Source organism: Cloeon dipterum, chromosome 1 (assembly GCF_949628265.1).
Source record: "Cloeon dipterum chromosome 1, ieCloDipt1.1, whole genome shotgun sequence".
NCBI lineage: Eukaryota > Metazoa > Arthropoda > Insecta > Ephemeroptera > Baetidae > Cloeon > Cloeon dipterum.
In genome coordinates this window covers 42,219,672-42,235,382 of record NC_088786.1, presented here as the reverse complement: position 1 = coordinate 42,235,382, position 15,711 = coordinate 42,219,672, and the positions used below count along the sequence as shown (strand labels likewise).

General features: G+C 37.7%; 2 protein-coding genes and 3 long non-coding RNA genes across 6 annotated transcripts; 3 read left to right on the top strand and 2 right to left on the bottom strand.

Annotated features, from left to right (window-relative positions):
* Positions 1–381: 381 nt before the first annotated feature.
* On the bottom strand, positions 382–4,839 carry LOC135947700 (protein yellow-like). 2 transcript variants are annotated; one of them, XM_065496606.1, is made up of 5 exons: positions 4,307–4,839; positions 2,520–2,865; positions 1,750–2,328; positions 1,099–1,261; positions 382–708 (listed from the first exon to the last, which is right to left on the bottom strand). In XM_065496606.1, exons 1-5 carry the CDS (start codon positions 4,603–4,605, stop codon positions 698–700), a joined length of 1,398 nt encoding a protein of 465 aa, XP_065352678.1. In that variant the 5' UTR covers positions 4,606–4,839; the 3' UTR covers positions 382–697. The 2 variants fall into 2 exon arrangements, with proteins under 2 accessions (XP_065352678.1, XP_065352688.1); XM_065496616.1 differs by lacking the exon at positions 4,307–4,839 and having other exon boundaries at positions 2,520–4,046.
* A 522-nt stretch (positions 4,840–5,361) lies between these two features.
* On the top strand, positions 5,362–9,129 carry LOC135943549 (uncharacterized). The gene is made up of 8 exons (XM_065490134.1): positions 5,362–5,427; positions 6,613–6,712; positions 6,756–6,859; positions 7,669–7,783; positions 7,833–8,077; positions 8,459–8,561; positions 8,611–8,771; positions 9,085–9,129. Exons 1-8 carry the CDS (start codon positions 5,362–5,364, stop codon positions 9,127–9,129), a joined length of 939 nt encoding a protein of 312 aa, XP_065346206.1.
* Positions 9,130–9,178: 49 nt separating this feature from the next.
* On the top strand, positions 9,179–9,660 carry LOC135947739 (uncharacterized). Its single transcript, XR_010575708.1, has 4 exons — positions 9,179–9,288; positions 9,340–9,446; positions 9,496–9,570; positions 9,621–9,660. It is a non-coding gene; the product is annotated as an uncharacterized LOC135947739 (long non-coding RNA).
* Positions 9,661–9,712: 52 nt separating this feature from the next.
* Positions 9,713–10,611, top strand: LOC135947746 (uncharacterized). The gene is made up of 3 exons (XR_010575709.1): positions 9,713–9,780; positions 9,836–9,932; positions 10,331–10,611. It is a non-coding gene; the product is annotated as an uncharacterized LOC135947746 (long non-coding RNA).
* Positions 10,612–11,178: 567 nt separating this feature from the next.
* Positions 11,179–12,106, bottom strand: LOC135948033 (uncharacterized). Its single transcript, XR_010575750.1, has 2 exons — positions 11,792–12,106; positions 11,179–11,348 (listed from the first exon to the last, which is right to left on the bottom strand). It is a non-coding gene; the product is annotated as an uncharacterized LOC135948033 (long non-coding RNA).
* Positions 12,107–15,711: the final 3,605 nt, after the last annotated feature.

The following is a 15,711-nucleotide window of genomic DNA, read 5'->3' as shown; positions in this document are numbered from 1 at the left end:
CAAGATATGCGTATTATTTTTTCTATCAACTTTATTATTTATTTCTCGAGTAAGCATGATTATTCGCTGATTAGATAAGAAATAAAAAAGCTTTGCGCGTGTCTTGCCGGTTGCATAGTTGCAACTTTAGCAGGCGCACCGCTTCTTAACGTGAAAAAATGATTTTTTGGGATTTTTGGAACGAGATTTTCCATTTAAGATTGCGTCAGATTCGTCCTGAATTTTCTGGACTTGATGCCAGGCTAGAGTTCAACATTCCTGAAAATCTTCATCCCTTTAGATGACCTAGGGGCTGTTTTATCAGGGGTTGAAAATGACAGTTTGGTCGATTTGTTGCAAAAAAAAAATGAATTTGTAAATTTGAAAAAATACAAACCAGGAAACTTTGAAGCCTGAACATTTATTAACCATTACAAAAACTCTTGATCGCAATGAATCGAGGAGGTAAGCAATTTTGTAGACGATGTCCTTGACGTCTGACATGACCTTACGGAAGATTTCTTTTCTTTCGTGAATATTAATCGAGAAACTACACATTTCTTAGAAAATCCAAAAATTAACCTCGTCATTTGAACCGAAAATGGTTTTTAACACGCTAGTAAAACTACGAAATAGCCACAGCCATGAGGTAAACGTAGAATATACGCTCGAGTCGATCAGTATTCCGCAACATTTTCCTTTCCGCCGATCGCACCGTCTATTCTGAAACTGACGTGCAAATCGTGAATTAAAATAGGTTTGCGTACGTCTCAATAAAGATGAAAATAAAAAAGAATGAGCGCAGAGAGACGATTATTGGACAATTTTATTGATGTAATTAATAAAAATATGTATACTAGACTGTTAGCAAAAGAGTACAATTGAAAATGGTAACTTTTTATAATAATTAAAATATTTATTTGCTAATTAATACTATAACATTTTGACGTCACTATTGCGCTGTACTCTTTGCTTTTTTAGGACTACAAACGTGAATGAACAGATAAAAATTATATTAAAATTTAAAAAAATATATGCTTACGAGGTGTACTTTATTATGAAGAAAATTGACATTTTTCATTATTTTTAAAATGATTTCAAGGGACAGAGGAAACTTACCTTGTGAGGCCTCGAAGATGTACGATTTTGCGCCGACCGCAGCCTTCAAAAGCCTGTATTTCGGCTGTCTGTTCCAATCTAACACCGTCATCCAAAGAGTTTCACTTTGGTCCAAGGCAAAAGTAAACGCGAATTGATCAAAATCTAATTCCAGTCCGGCGTCCTAAAACCAAGCAAAATGCACCGACTCAATAACTAATAAATTAACCAGATAACCATAGATATACAGCCGAAATTTGGTACTTCATTGGAAAATGCAGGAAAAGTGTTTGAGACCGTGTTAAATTCAAATGAAACAAGCGCGTTTTTTCCTTTCGCAATTAACTGCAACATTAATTGCCCGTTTTTTTTAATTCCTGGCTCCAACTAAGAAATTTCCCTGTTTTTAAAATAAAACAATCCAACAAATTTTATTCAATTGAACGAAAATATGTGATATTTTAAAATTTGAAACAAGAAACTACCATTTCCCATTTTCCCAAATCCATCCCCTCAAACTAGCTCTTTTTGGCTCTCAAATTATTGAAAATATTTATCATTGAACGGTCAGATCGTGAAACATTGCACTGGACAAAATATTAACTTTTGGTCACAATATACCCGAAAAAAGAGATCAATTTTATTTATTCTGCGTCCTCAAATGTTATATACCTCATAAAAACGCTGCACCTCAAACGGTTGGGAAGTATTCCAAGAGTTTATGAAGTTTCTTCCCCAAAAGGTGGCGTATATGGTCCCGCGGTTGTCCATCAGCATTCTGTAAGTCTCTGCACTCCAGTTTCCGATTGCTTTCGGATTTGCAGTTCGAGTTCCTTTGCGGACTTCAGCAACGGAAATCGAATTCAGTTCTTTTGAGAAGGGTTCGTAGAGGTAGAGCGTTCTCGCTTCCTGATTCTTAGGGGACAGGGCAATGGAATTAACCCTTTTTCCTGGCGTGTCCACAATCCAAGACTGGTTTCTCTCCAGACTAAACACGACAATGTTGAAGTCATACCTCCGCGCGATGTAGGCAAAGGTTCCGTTGGGCGTTTCGTCAAGAACCAAGTCATGCAAGGAATGGAGAAAAGAAAACCGGTGAATAAGTTTGGTGTGATGGTCGTTCTTGATCAAGTCGATGGTCCAAATTTTGCAATTGCAATTGTAGCTACCCTCATCGAGCACCCACAGCCTTCCAACAGAATCCACTTCCAGCCCTTTTGCTTCTTCAATTTTGTTGCAGTCTCCTGTTTTCTGCAAATGGAGGAATTGTTTAAAACAGGGTCAACCTCAAAATTTTTTATTTTTACGATTTTTACGCAACCAACCATTGGCATAAATCTGCAACTTATATATTTAAATATATATGTGTCCTTTGTAGTTTCAGGAAAACGTTCCTCATTAAAAGGTACAACAAATAGCATAATATATTTTCTACCACTCACATGCATGTCCCACGAAGGGAACGGAGTGAGCTTCGGGGGTGCAGAGGACGCGTTGCTGGTCGGCAAGGACACCAGAGTCACCGGAGTGCCTGGGCGAATTTTGTACAGGCTGAAGAAGATCCTTGTTCCGTAGACAGCCATGAAAATAGGATACATATGTTCTGGCTTGAAAGTTCCATCTTCCAAGACCTGTGACTTGATTTCCTCCGACGGCCACTCGAAGTCTATTATTTCATTCGACTCAAAGACTTGAGTGAAGTTGGCGGCCGTGGTCAGGGACGAAAGGCCGAGCAAGAAAATGCTGGCGACGAGGAACGGAGTCGTCATGCTTCCAGCCTGTTCCAAACTGTTCACAAAAAGAATTGTAAAATTTAGAGAAAATTCGGAACATAGTGAGAAGAGTGGGAGAGGGCTTTTATATCTACACGCATTTCGATGCACGAGAATGAAGCAGTGAAATATCTTTGTGGTGGGGACAAAATGGCGGGGAATGAGATTTTGGTGCAAGGAGCGAAATTCTGCCGAAGTTGTTGCGAAACAAAATACGCGGTCAAAATTAGGTCGGCACGCCCCATTTTTTGACGCTCCTGATTGGCCTCCATTATTTCGACGTCATATTGACTCCTGACCTGCGAGAATCAACACAGATCGGAACCCGACCCCCGGTGAGAATTACGACTGCGCAGAAGGTTTTAATTTGGGTCACGCATGCGCAGTGATGCGTTTCAGACTCCCTGTGAGATAAACAAGTGATTGGAACAAACTGCGCGTACTTCAGATGCGCACAAGTTTACTGCGCAGCCTCAAAATGGTCGATTATTCAATAAACTATAAATTTCGACACCATTTATTGACTTCTGACCGGCGGAAAGCAACACAGATCGTAACCCGGACCCCGGTGCACAGATAAAATTTGTCGAGCAAGTTTTGCATGAGTCGCGAATAATATTCATAATTTTCCTTGTGCGCAATGCACCACACCACAAAAATTAAATAGAAAAATTTCGCTCTTTCCCTTTCGTGCCTCCACTTAAACCCCGAATTTTCCTAACACTTGCACCACACCGCCACGTCTATAAACCGAATAACGTACAGTTTCAAATTAAAAACTATAAAAAAATTAAACCCACCGATGACCAATTTTCTGTTTTAAATGTGTGAAAAAAGCCTTCCCCCTCTTCTAGTGAGTCGAATAACTTATTTGTTTGTCAAACCACACAACCGGAATCGTTCGAATAAAAAACTCAGACGATTGCGATTGAAAAAAGAAAAGTAAAGAGGTCAAAGGTTTGCACAAAAAAGATAAAATTGTACATACACTCTGTTAAATTGGAGTTTTCATGCATTTTTGTTATTTTTTTAAATTTAATTTCGAGAACCGAGGATTGAAACAAATCAAAGAAATATTCTTCAATTTTTATTTTACTGTTTTTTCTGGTTTTTACGAAATTGGGAAAAGCAGGAAATTAAAACATTTTGAAAAATAAATGCTTCACATTGCAAAGAGTTAGAAAACAAAATTATTTCCCTTTCGAAATTCTGCAATCTTTGAAAAAGAAAAAAATTTCATAACTTCAGAAGTACTATTTTTTATCTTGTTACAATTAAACTTTCATAATTTTTCTCACCGCCCCGGAAGAAATTAATTTCCTTTGCTAAAAAAGAGGGCCTAACCAGCAAAATTCAGGAAAATGGATTTTGGGGCACTGCTTTTTGTCCGAAAATATAGATCGGTTAGTCTGAATATCCGCCGACAAATAGAAATGAGTGGAGGAGAGCTAACTCACCGCGGGCGTGTGTCTGGCGCGGCTCCTTTTCCCGTTGTGTGCTGCTCTGCTGTTGCTGTGCTGAGCGCACGAATCGAGTTACGTGTCGGGCCGCAAGATAACCTTTCGTGCGATGACTCATTTTGGCCCCGCAAGGGGTTGCCAGTTGCAAGCGTCACAGCAGGAAAAATGGTCCAATATTGAGTTAACACAAAATCATTAAAAATAAAAAAATCTAAATCTATTTTTAAAATGATTTTGAACATTAGAAAATGTATTCTAATGCTGTCCCATGCGTGAACTTTTCCAAAATATTCCATGCTCCAAAAAAAGTGGAATTTTTCAAATTTCTACATTTTTCAACTCGAAGCCTCGGGTTTCAATCATTAGAATTACAAAAACCACCCACCGTTGAACTCGTATCGACCTCCCCTAACCGGCTGAAGGGTTTAGGGGTGCATGCTCACCCTCCACCCTTAAGTTTTTATACTTCAACCCCTCGAAAAATTACAAAATTTCATTCCTCTAGATTTTAATACTAATTTCCATTTAATTTTCAAATATATATTTCTGTTTTTGGGACGGGATGTTAATTTAGAAGAGTTTTTAGGATAAAATGTTTTTTAGCCCACAGAGGAAGTATGTTAAAGTTTTTATAATCAATGGGGTTGAAAGGGGATGGGGGCAAGAAATACTTTAGATGGTTCGTGGAGCTCCATGTTTTACCTCTGTGAATCGGCTCTAATGTCCTACAATTGAATAGGAATGGGTGGGAAAATATGGCAGGAAAACAGAGAAGCGTTGAGCTTTGAAAACAGCACGTGAAACGCGACGCAATTTGCATGAAATTTCCTCTCTCTTTCATATTTTGTACCTTTTAACAACACACAGCGAACGCGTGACACACTGCTCGTGCTGACGCAAAATGTTTCGTGCTCTCGTTTTGAAAGCCCGGTGTGTTGCAACTGCGGTAAACAGGAAACAACAACGCCGTTTGAGCCGACGATGAGAGCGAGTCGTGTCGGAGCAGTGGAATCAAAACTGCCCAAAAATCACGCATTTCAGTTGAGAGCGAAATGAATTTGAGCAAGGTGTGCCTCGTTTCGATGCTTCTCGTCAGCATCGGACAGGCTCTACCCCAAGTAATTCTACCAAACGTTAATTAATCTGAAGATTTAAATAATTTCAATCAACTTTAAATAGGGCAGAAAAAAGAATTCCAAGAAAAGTAAAGGAAATTCTTTAAACCGTCCAATGCGGAGGAAATACATCATCAAGTGCTGCGGAGTAAAAACCTGCAGTCCAACAGAAAGAAGAACTTCTTCCACAAAGCTGCTCGGAGTTAGTGGGGCAAGTATTTTTGTTAAAATATTTCTAAAACAAATAATAAAATTAATTCCACGATCAGAAGAACAGCAGTAGTTCAACACCACTTTCGAAAATTACGAAAATTACTGCAAAAACGGGTAAATAAAATATCAAATGGATAAATAAAAATTAGAGGACAAACCAACAGCACAAGATTTAAATAAAAACCATCCTGGAGAGACTACTGCCGTGGCTGATGGCACAGAAAATGGACAAGTTAGTGCTGATTCGACGACCGTTTCGACTTTTTTGTCCTCAGAAGAAGGTGTTACCGACATTTCTCCAATTTCGACGACGGATTTTGCTCCAAAACCAACGACGATTATTTTTCCTATCATGACGACAAATATTTCTACAATCATGACAACGGATATTTCTCCAAAAACGACAACAAATGATTCTCCAATTTCGTCGACGAATATTTATTCAATCACGACTACGACGGATATTTCTCCACTAACGACGACGATTCCGCAAAATTCAAAAACTCAATCTAATATAATCGAAGAAACGACAACAAAAACCACTACTTCCACCACAGTGAGTCATTAAAATTTATTCAAAATTAAATATTGAAATCAAATTTTTGTAAACGAAGCCTGCGCCGTGTCATTTAACGTGTTCAAACTACCAATTGGTAATTATTATGCGTTTACTGTTCCCTCAGTTTTTATTTTAACCATTCGAAACTGTTTTTTAAAGAAATCTCCAACAATAAGCCCTTCCCCATGTAAGTAAAATGTTAAATAGAAATAATTTTTAAAAATATTAAATGTGATGAAATTATTCTTGGACAAATTTTCTTCAAATTTAAACCTTTTTAAAACGAAACAAAATTTGTTCTTTAACAGCGGACGGTTCCACGCAGACGGCAGCACTGTGTGGCAAACAATATTTCCTCTCAAAAATTGCTGTAATTAAATTTATACATGAATTAAAATTAATAAAAAAATCACAAGGTGACGAGAAACGAAGCAGCTTTGCGATGCGAGTCGATTGGAATGGCGCTTTTGGCCGTCACTTCTCTCGACGAGCTGAACTGTCTGGCCTCTTTGACAGGTTTGATCAAATTTTCGGACAGAAATTCATAACCTCGAATCAGCTGTTGGAACTTTTTGGACGAGCGGCTCGAACGAAGACCTCAACTGCGATTTGGAGCACAAATTCGCTTGGTGCTCCATCGGCTTCAATATTTCCCCAGAATTGGTTTCCGCGACGCAATTTTGGATGCCGACCACTGCTACTCCGTCCACCCTCAACCGCTGTCTTGCCCTTGACCTCTCAACCGCCCCCCAAAAGGGGATGGTGCTCAGGAATTGTGAAGAGAACTTGCCCTACATTTGCCACTTTTCCGTCGATTGTCCCAAACAGTGCAACAAAAACGTGCGATCTCAGGATTATTTGGAAAAAATATGGAAATTATTTTCAATTTCGCAGGATTCCTTATTCGACTCTGCAGGAAATTTAATTGGTACGTTTTAAAGACCATCTTTGACAAAGTTTCTGAGCCCACCAATCGATTCCTGAGGGTCGAATTAGGTAAAGTGGATGTTTTTTCCGTTAAAAAAGTGCAGCGCGACGTGCGAACTTTTTTCCCGCCAAAACAACATGAACGTATTTTCGAGAAGTGCGCATGCGTGAGAGCTGGTTTGAGCACTTGCAGAGAGACCGCCTGTACGAATGACTTGTTTCTCAGATCCAGCCAGCTCTGACGCATGCGCATTTCTCGCAAATACGTTCAAATTGTTTTGGCGGGAAAAAAGATCGCACGTCGCGATGCACTTTTTTAACGGAAAAAACATCCATTTTACCTAATTCGACCTTCAGGAATCGATTGGTGAGCTCAGAAACTTCGTCAAAGACTGTCTTTATATAAAAATTGGTCATTTTTAGACCAAAATTCTTACGGAGTGTGGATCAACATTGGCAGCTTCTCGTATCTTTTGGGAAACAAGCCAGTTATTAATTATTTAATCAATGAAACTCGAGGAATTAATTTATTCTTGACATAATAGATGTCCTGGTCGTCCAGCTGGCAGCAATGCTGTGCTTTGGGAATGGAGTCGCTCAATCTCGAGGACGCAGCCGAGCAACAGGGCCTGTCCAGCTTGACAATTGGAAAAAACGCCAGTTTGTGCTTAAGATTATCAAGAAAGCCATAAATAAAAACCTATTCCAGCCGACTGGAAGATGAATTTCAATTACTGGACTTCTGGAACGAGGAAGGGTGCTCCTTTGGGTCATTGGTCGTGGTGCAAAGCCGACGGACCCACGGTTTTCAGCCCGAGTCTGACTTGGGAGCGCGGCCAGCCCGACAACAAAAACGGAAACGAGAGCTGCGTGCATTTTCGCTTCGTTTTGAACGCAACAGCGGCCATCATGACCGACAGGAACTGCACCAACAGATACATCTACGCTTGCAAGGCAGGATATTATTTAAAAATTACGTCGTAAAATATGAGAAAAGGTTTTTTTCAGACAAAACTCCCTCAAATGCCGGCGTGTGCTGCTTCTTGCCCTTTGAATAAATGCCAGCGAGACGTGCGTTGAATTTAATTTTATTTCGGTGTACACAATTTAAAAAATATAAATATAGGTCAACCTTTTCAACACGAGCAATAAAAACTATCTAATAGGTAAAAGGATTTCTGTTTTTAATGGGAAATAAATTTTTATAAATAAATATAAGATTTCACCTCTTACGGCGAGTGGTACGATAGTTGCGGCCGAAGTATTTTGACCTACACCAAAACTAAGGTTAACAAATTTTTAAAAATCCATACCCACCTATAATTGATCAAATAGTCTTCCTGGAAAAATGCAAGGGATCAGTGCTGCGTTATTGGAATGAAATTAATGTCTATCGAGTCGACCGAGAAATTGAATTGCATTTCCAAACTGATGACAAGTAGAACGGAAACCTTTTATTAAATTTTTAAATTAAATTTAATTCGAAGAATTCGCGTCTTTGACCGTTGGCGATTACTGGCTCTCCGGAACGAACCTGGGTTGCCCCTCAAATTTCAGGTGGTGCTCCCTAGACCGCGATTTCGTCAACCCTGAGCTCGGGTGGAAGGAGGGACACACGAAAAAAGGCCTAAATTGCGTTTATCTCGAGGTGAGAAACGAATCCTCGCTTCTGGCCACCGCCGATTGCGCCGAGGAAAAGAATTTTTTATGCGATTTTCGGAAGAAAGCAGACTCCTCTCAACATCAGACCCAATCTGAATGCGCTGAAATTTGGAATATTAGCACCTGTATAATGATTTGATTTATTTTTTGAACTAAGAAACTGAATAATATTAAATTTTATAGATGAAATTGATTTTCTTTTGAACGTCAGCATTTTTAGTTCAGCAAGAAGTGTTTCGTTAAATCTGAAGGTGCGCAAAACAATTTTTTTTAATATAAAATTTATTTTTTAATTGCAGTGCTTCTTGAAATGCGTTGGCACCGAGGTTGGAATGGTATTTTAGGGGAAATCCATGTTGGACCTTTTTCAATATTATTTTTACAGTTTAAATTAGGCGGAGTGAGCGGCATTGACACGCTGCGCAAAGTAGAAATCGCCTCTGAAGAAGATCCCGTCAAGATGGAACGGGGATTCATTGCTTATGACGAATGCAGCGGAAAAAGTCTCATCTAAAATTTATTTAAAAATATATTTTACCTATAAATTAAATTAGAATCTGCCGACGAGTGCGTGACTGCCTACGACACATACAAATGCGGTTTGGAAAAGGAGCCGGACTTGGTCGTGAAAATGGTCAAAGTTGACAGCGCAGTGCCAGTGGTCTGTATTTAAATGATTCAAATGTTTTCTTCGATTAAAATTCTTTAAGACGCCTCAACCCATTGCCTGTGCTCCAAAGCGGCGAGGTTGCTGGTTGTCTGAGCGCTTTCCGTGCACTCCGAATGTATGCATTTATTCGTGAAATTCCGAGAATAATTTAATTTTAAATCCAAGGCCACGGCCATCAATATCCTCGACAGCCAGAATGGAACAGGCAATTAAAATCAAAACGGTTTTAAGAAAAAAATTAGAACTAATTTTGCACGCAGACCAATTCGGCAGCAGGGTGATTATTAATGGAAAGACCTACTTTTTCGGTACCTACGTTAACACGGTTGAAGATTTCACAAATATTTTTACCTTTTGATCGAGCTAAATAATCTTTTCAGGATGCGGTTGCAGCGTTCAATCATTGCTGCGCCCTTGGAATGAAACTCTTTGAACCAATGACTCCGGCAGATCTGCAAGTGGCCCTCAATATATCGAGTAAAATCGTTTTATTTATGCTTTTTAATTATTCCTTGCTGCAAATTTGTATTGAAAACCATCTTTGACGAAGTATCTGAGCACACCAATCGATTCCTGACGGTCGAATTAGGTAAAAAGGAGGTTTTTCGGTTTTCCCGCCAAAAAATATGAACGTAAATGCGAGGACTGCGCATGCGTCAGAGCTGGTTTGAGCACTTGCAGAGAGATCACCTGTACGAATGACTTCTTTGTCAAGCTCTCACGCATGCGCGCTTCTCGCATTCATATTGTTTTGGCGGGAAAAAAGTTCGCACGTCGCGATGAACTTTTTTAACATCCATTTTACCAAATTCGATTCTCAGGAATCGATTGCTGGGCTCAGAAATTTCCTCAAAGACAGCATTTGGGTGTTTCAGAAATTTCAGCTGAAAACAGCGTGCTTGTGGGCGAAACGGAATCGATCGACCAGACGCGCGAGGTTTGGTGTCGCAGCCGCAAGTTGTTGCCTGAGAATCTCTACGGTTTCTCAAGTGGAGCATACAGATATCCGTGCACCGAATCCGTCGTCGCGGTCAAGATAAGCGACGTCAAACTGGTCTTGATCAGCCTGATGAAAGGGAGCATCCACGATTTTTACCTCAATTTTAAGAATCCGCCAAGTGTTTTTGCAACATCGTTTATATGCGAGCAACCGTAATCGCTAATTTTGTTTGATTTTAAAACATATGCACGTGTTTTCTTTAAATAAATTTTCTGCGTGGTTTGCCGAGTTATTAAATATCTCACTTCCCGCATAAAAAAATATCGCCTGAGAATGTTCTAAGAATAAACCGACTTCGCCCAGGATTAATCTAAAAAATTAATTATATATGAACTTATGATACGGTTTTTCGTGATACTGGATTAATCTGTAGATTAATTTAAGAGAATAACCTTAGAATGTTCCAGGATTATTCTGCCGGGCTTTGTTTCAAAAAGCTTTAAAGAATGATCTTAGAACATTCTCAGAATATACTTATGGATTAATCTTGGGATTGATCTAAGATTAATATTTAGCGTATCAAATCTTTACATAGGATTATTCTTTTCGGTTAATCTTGGAACATTCTTTGGTTATTCTAATATCATTTTAAGATCAACATAAAGTGCGACAAAAATTATTTCTAATATGTTCTTAATATTAACCTCGGATTGTTCCTAGAATATACCAAAATCGTTTATTATTGCGATTCATCTGGAATTATTTAAAAAATTACAAACTTCATTAAATGTAAAAAATATGCAAACTTTATTAGTTTTTAACCATATCACATATTACAGCTACAAAATTTTTTATTATACGATGCCAGCATCGCCGATCTTGAAGCCCAAACTGCAGAACTTTAACGGTTACATCTTTTTCAGTCGTGCAAAATATCTGCGGATGGCTTGAAGCTAAAAAAAGGGGAAGCGACTCATAGAAAAATATAAATAAAAGCTTATTTCAATTAGTTTTGCTTGGAAAATGGAAGGTTCAAGTATTAAAAGTGCATGCATAATATTTTTCCATTTTCCTTGCAAAGCCAATTGAATCAGAATGTGTAATAAAGCATGCCATTCTAAATTCTCGTAAGCGTAAAAGAAAAAATGTCACCGGTGATTTACATGGAAAAATTACATTTTTCCTCACCGATTTACAGTTTCCGCCACCCAAACTTATTTATGGGGTTCTAATTAATAACTTAAGGACTGGCGAGAATCCCATATATCAAAATATTGGTGGCGAAAACTGCATAAGTAGCGGCGAAAAGTGTAATTTTACCATAAAACCGTTGGATTTCAAAGTTGCGCGATCTGTTCTAATTTCTTTGGACGCTAATCTATAAAATGGGACTTACCCTGTTAACCGCAAGATCCAGGCCATCCGTCCGAGTCCGCGGGACGTCCGTGTTGTCCCATACTGGCGGCGTCCGGCGTCCTGCGTCCGTTAATAACTTTGATTTGAACGGCGGTTGACCGTTGACGCGTTAGACAAAGAGAGCGAAGCAGGATTTTGTAAGTCTCTTGCTGCTGCTGCTCGCTAGTCCTGCTGCCACCGCCCGTCGCCCCTCCCCCGCTCCACAACAGAGGCAGGCAGCAGGCATTCCATGCAAGTGCGTGCATGCATGTGCAGCCGCCGCAACCACGCGCACACTAAAATCGCCCTTTTAACCCTTTTTGTCCTTCTGACCTTTCTTTCAAATTTGCCCGGTTGTCGGTAGCATTAATTAAGACTCTTTGTGTTAAGAAATTAATTTATTCAATCGCATTTATGATTTTTACCCTTTTTAATCTGGGCAGATTCTTTGAAAAATAAAGGCATCATAATTTTTTGTTAAGATAATGAAAAATTTGTTAGGTTTTAATATAAAAATTGAATCCATCGCATTAATTAAAAAAATATTTGCGAGAAAAAATATTTTTTGTGATAACGATTTCAAAATATTTAACAATATGACAGTTCATTTTCTTGATTAAATTATGTTTCGTACTTATTTTTGTGTTTTTAATTGTAAGAAAAATATATAAGTTCTTCTCTTTTCGGATTTTTAAAGAATATTCTAGGAATATTAAAAAAATATTTAGAATTAATCTCAGAATAATCCATAGAATAATCTGGGGATATTCTATTAACTATATTCAAATTTCCCCTTTGGGATTATTTTAGGGATATTCTTGTAAATTAATCTCTAGATTGACTTTAAAACATTTTAAGATTAATCTGGATTCATTCTAAGAAAATTCCAAAAATTATTTTTTTGGATTAATCTCAGAATGATCTAAAGAATAATCTTAGGATATATTTTTTAGATTAATCTCTAGATTGATCTTAAACATTCTTAGGTTAATCTCAATTAATACAGGATTAATCCTGGATCAATTTTTTGGATTAATTTTTTCTGGTAAATTTTGATTAATCTAAGATTATTCCGGATATTCCTGGGTTATATTTTTTTATGCGGGTTATTTCAAAAATCCAATAAAATCCTGAGTTTTTTGATAAGCGCGTTTTTATTTTAGAAAACCAAGTAATTAATAATTAAAATAAAGGAATCGTTTATTTACTGGGCTACCAGATGCCAATAGTAACATTGAATCCACCGGGACTCCACCTAGATCCATGGTTTTTTCTATCTGAATGATGAAAATGGACACACGAGCTGCGAATTCGGAGTCGGAGAGTTGAAGCTTCTGCCACCTAGCGGCTTGCCTGGCAACTTACTAAACTGGACACGATTTTGAAAATTTTGTATGATTTTGGCGATTGCATCTTTCCATCCAGCGGCTGTTGGGATGAAATTCTGGCGTTCCAATAAAAGACAAAGATGGCCACGATTGGGCACAAAAGCTCCTCTGTGGCCATTTCATCCTTGGATCTCATAAATTTTTTGCTGGCCCATTGAAATAAACAAGCATTTATAAGGTTTAATTTTCTGCTTTCAAAATTTCTCCGAACTAGATTATTGTAAAATAATTGCAGCAATAATTTATACGATGCCAATAATTTACATTTTGTGCCGGATGTGTCGCTGAAGTGCTTTTACTCAATATTAATGATTTCGCTCACATTTTATCACAGCGCGAGCGAGAACCAAAAAGTGAAACAAACTGCTGTGAAAACAGGATACATTAAAACATGGGGAAATGACGTCAATTTAGCTGAGTCATAAAAATTGAACGAAAACCATCCAGCGCAATCAAGTCGGGCTCATTTTAAAAGTCGAAATCGTGCAAAATGAAACTCAGCTACATAATTGCGTGTCTAATTTTGATAATAATTATCAGTATTGGTCATTATCATTTATAAAAACTCTTTCTGATATAATTTATTTTAAATATGTATTAGAGAAGTCTCTATATATTTGTTGACATTTTATTTTTTAAATAAAATTCCGGTTGGACTGGAGGACCGTGGAAAGTACGTGTTTGTGCTGCGAGAATATTTTTTATTTAAATAGTACTTTTTGCATTTTTAAAATTAATATTTTAATTAAATCAAAGTACAGAGTCGGCTTAAACTCTTTTTAACATGATATCAGAGTAAAGCTTTACCTTCTTACGACATTTCAGACTTCTTAAATCTCTCAGGGCCACTCTTATAAAGGTTTAAAAATGCTGATTTTGTTTACGTGAAACAGAAAAAACTAATTTGTCACCATTTTCAACTGTGAATTAAATTTTTCAAAGTAACCTGACCGGTCTGAAACCTTAAAGAGTTTAATCTCAGAGTGTTTTTCTCTGTCCATGTTACCAATTTTCAGCCTTTCAATCAACCGAAAACCGGATTGAAAAGGTCCTACATTTGCCAAAATAAAGCAAATTGAAACAAAATTAAAAAAACTCGACGCCATCCACAATTAAGAGCTCATCGTCTTCTGGTTCTCCGAGCAGACCCTTGAAGCTTGAAGCCAGGGCCCGCAGTCTCGATGAAACGCGCCACCTGGCCACGATCTAAACCAGGCAGAAATCAACCTTTTAATTTGATAGCCAGTTTTTTGCGCACATTCTTATTTTGTCTTTCAGCTCTCGTATTGAGATCTTTTTCGGTTTGATTTAGATGTTTTTTATTTTGGCATGCATGTGCGCGAAATAGTGATGTTACAACGAAATTTTTTGCTTTATTTTCGTCATAATGAGAAGAGACGTAGGTCATTTTCATTAATAGTGAATTTGAAGCTGGCCAAAATAAAGTACTGTGCAGTGTTTCTGGTGTTTCTGCAGCTGAAATTTGCCAAATTTCAATATTTCAAGCGCTAATGGTAATTTAATCTTAATTTTTAATAATTGATTGCACTCTAACAATGTAAATATTAGCAGGGAACGGCTGTAAATCTGTTGCAGCCGGCGGTTTTCTGTGATTTCGCCCTGGATATTGCGAGTTTGATCAGGATTAAAAGCGAGAATTACGTACCTGTCACGTGTTCTGGGTCCTAGGATCCATCTCTTTTCCCTCCTCAGCACTGGAGACGGACTTTGGAGGCTGTCTGGAGCTTTGCATCTCATCAACGCTGGACCAGTAAGTTGACTACCCTTTTATTTTGTTTATTTTAATATTCTTTGGGCCAAAAAATGAGAAAAATAAGCACACCATTTTTGCTCTCTTGCCCTTATCGGCAGAAAAATTTTCAAAATCCGTCGAAATAAAATAATAACTAATTAATTAAAGCAAAAATTATGATTTTCAATGTTCTTCTAATCAGGATGTAGGGAAAAAACACGTACAATTCTATCTCCTGCTAGATTTATGATCGGACCGAGTCTTAATTGGTCTCAGAATAATTTATGTTAAATTTCAAACAAAAAATGCATATTTCCTTCGAAGCTAAATTGCCCTGGACCTGAGTGCAACGTAGAAACCCTGACTTTTGAAACATTCCCTTAACTATATGGTAAAAATCTCTGTTAAAAAATGTGATTTTTATTCCAAATTTAGACATTTAATTTAAAATTCAAAGACGCATTATCTGAAGTTACAAAATTAATGCGAAATATATCGAAAAATAAAATGCAGTAGTTGTGATACAACCAAACGACACGCTATTTGTATAAAAATACAAATAAATATGGAAAATTGGTGTAAATTTTAGTTCCCACTTGGACGCGAGCAAGTTTTCTTGCTAGAATTTATTTTGCTAGATCTTCTCGGTGACGATGAAAATTTATTGCAATTATTTTATAGTTTTGTAATGCTGATATTGTAAAAGATACGACTTTTCATGCCAGTCCAACTGCTTCCGTGGCTTTCGTGCTCTTTAAATACTTTTTCAAGGTGAGAAAA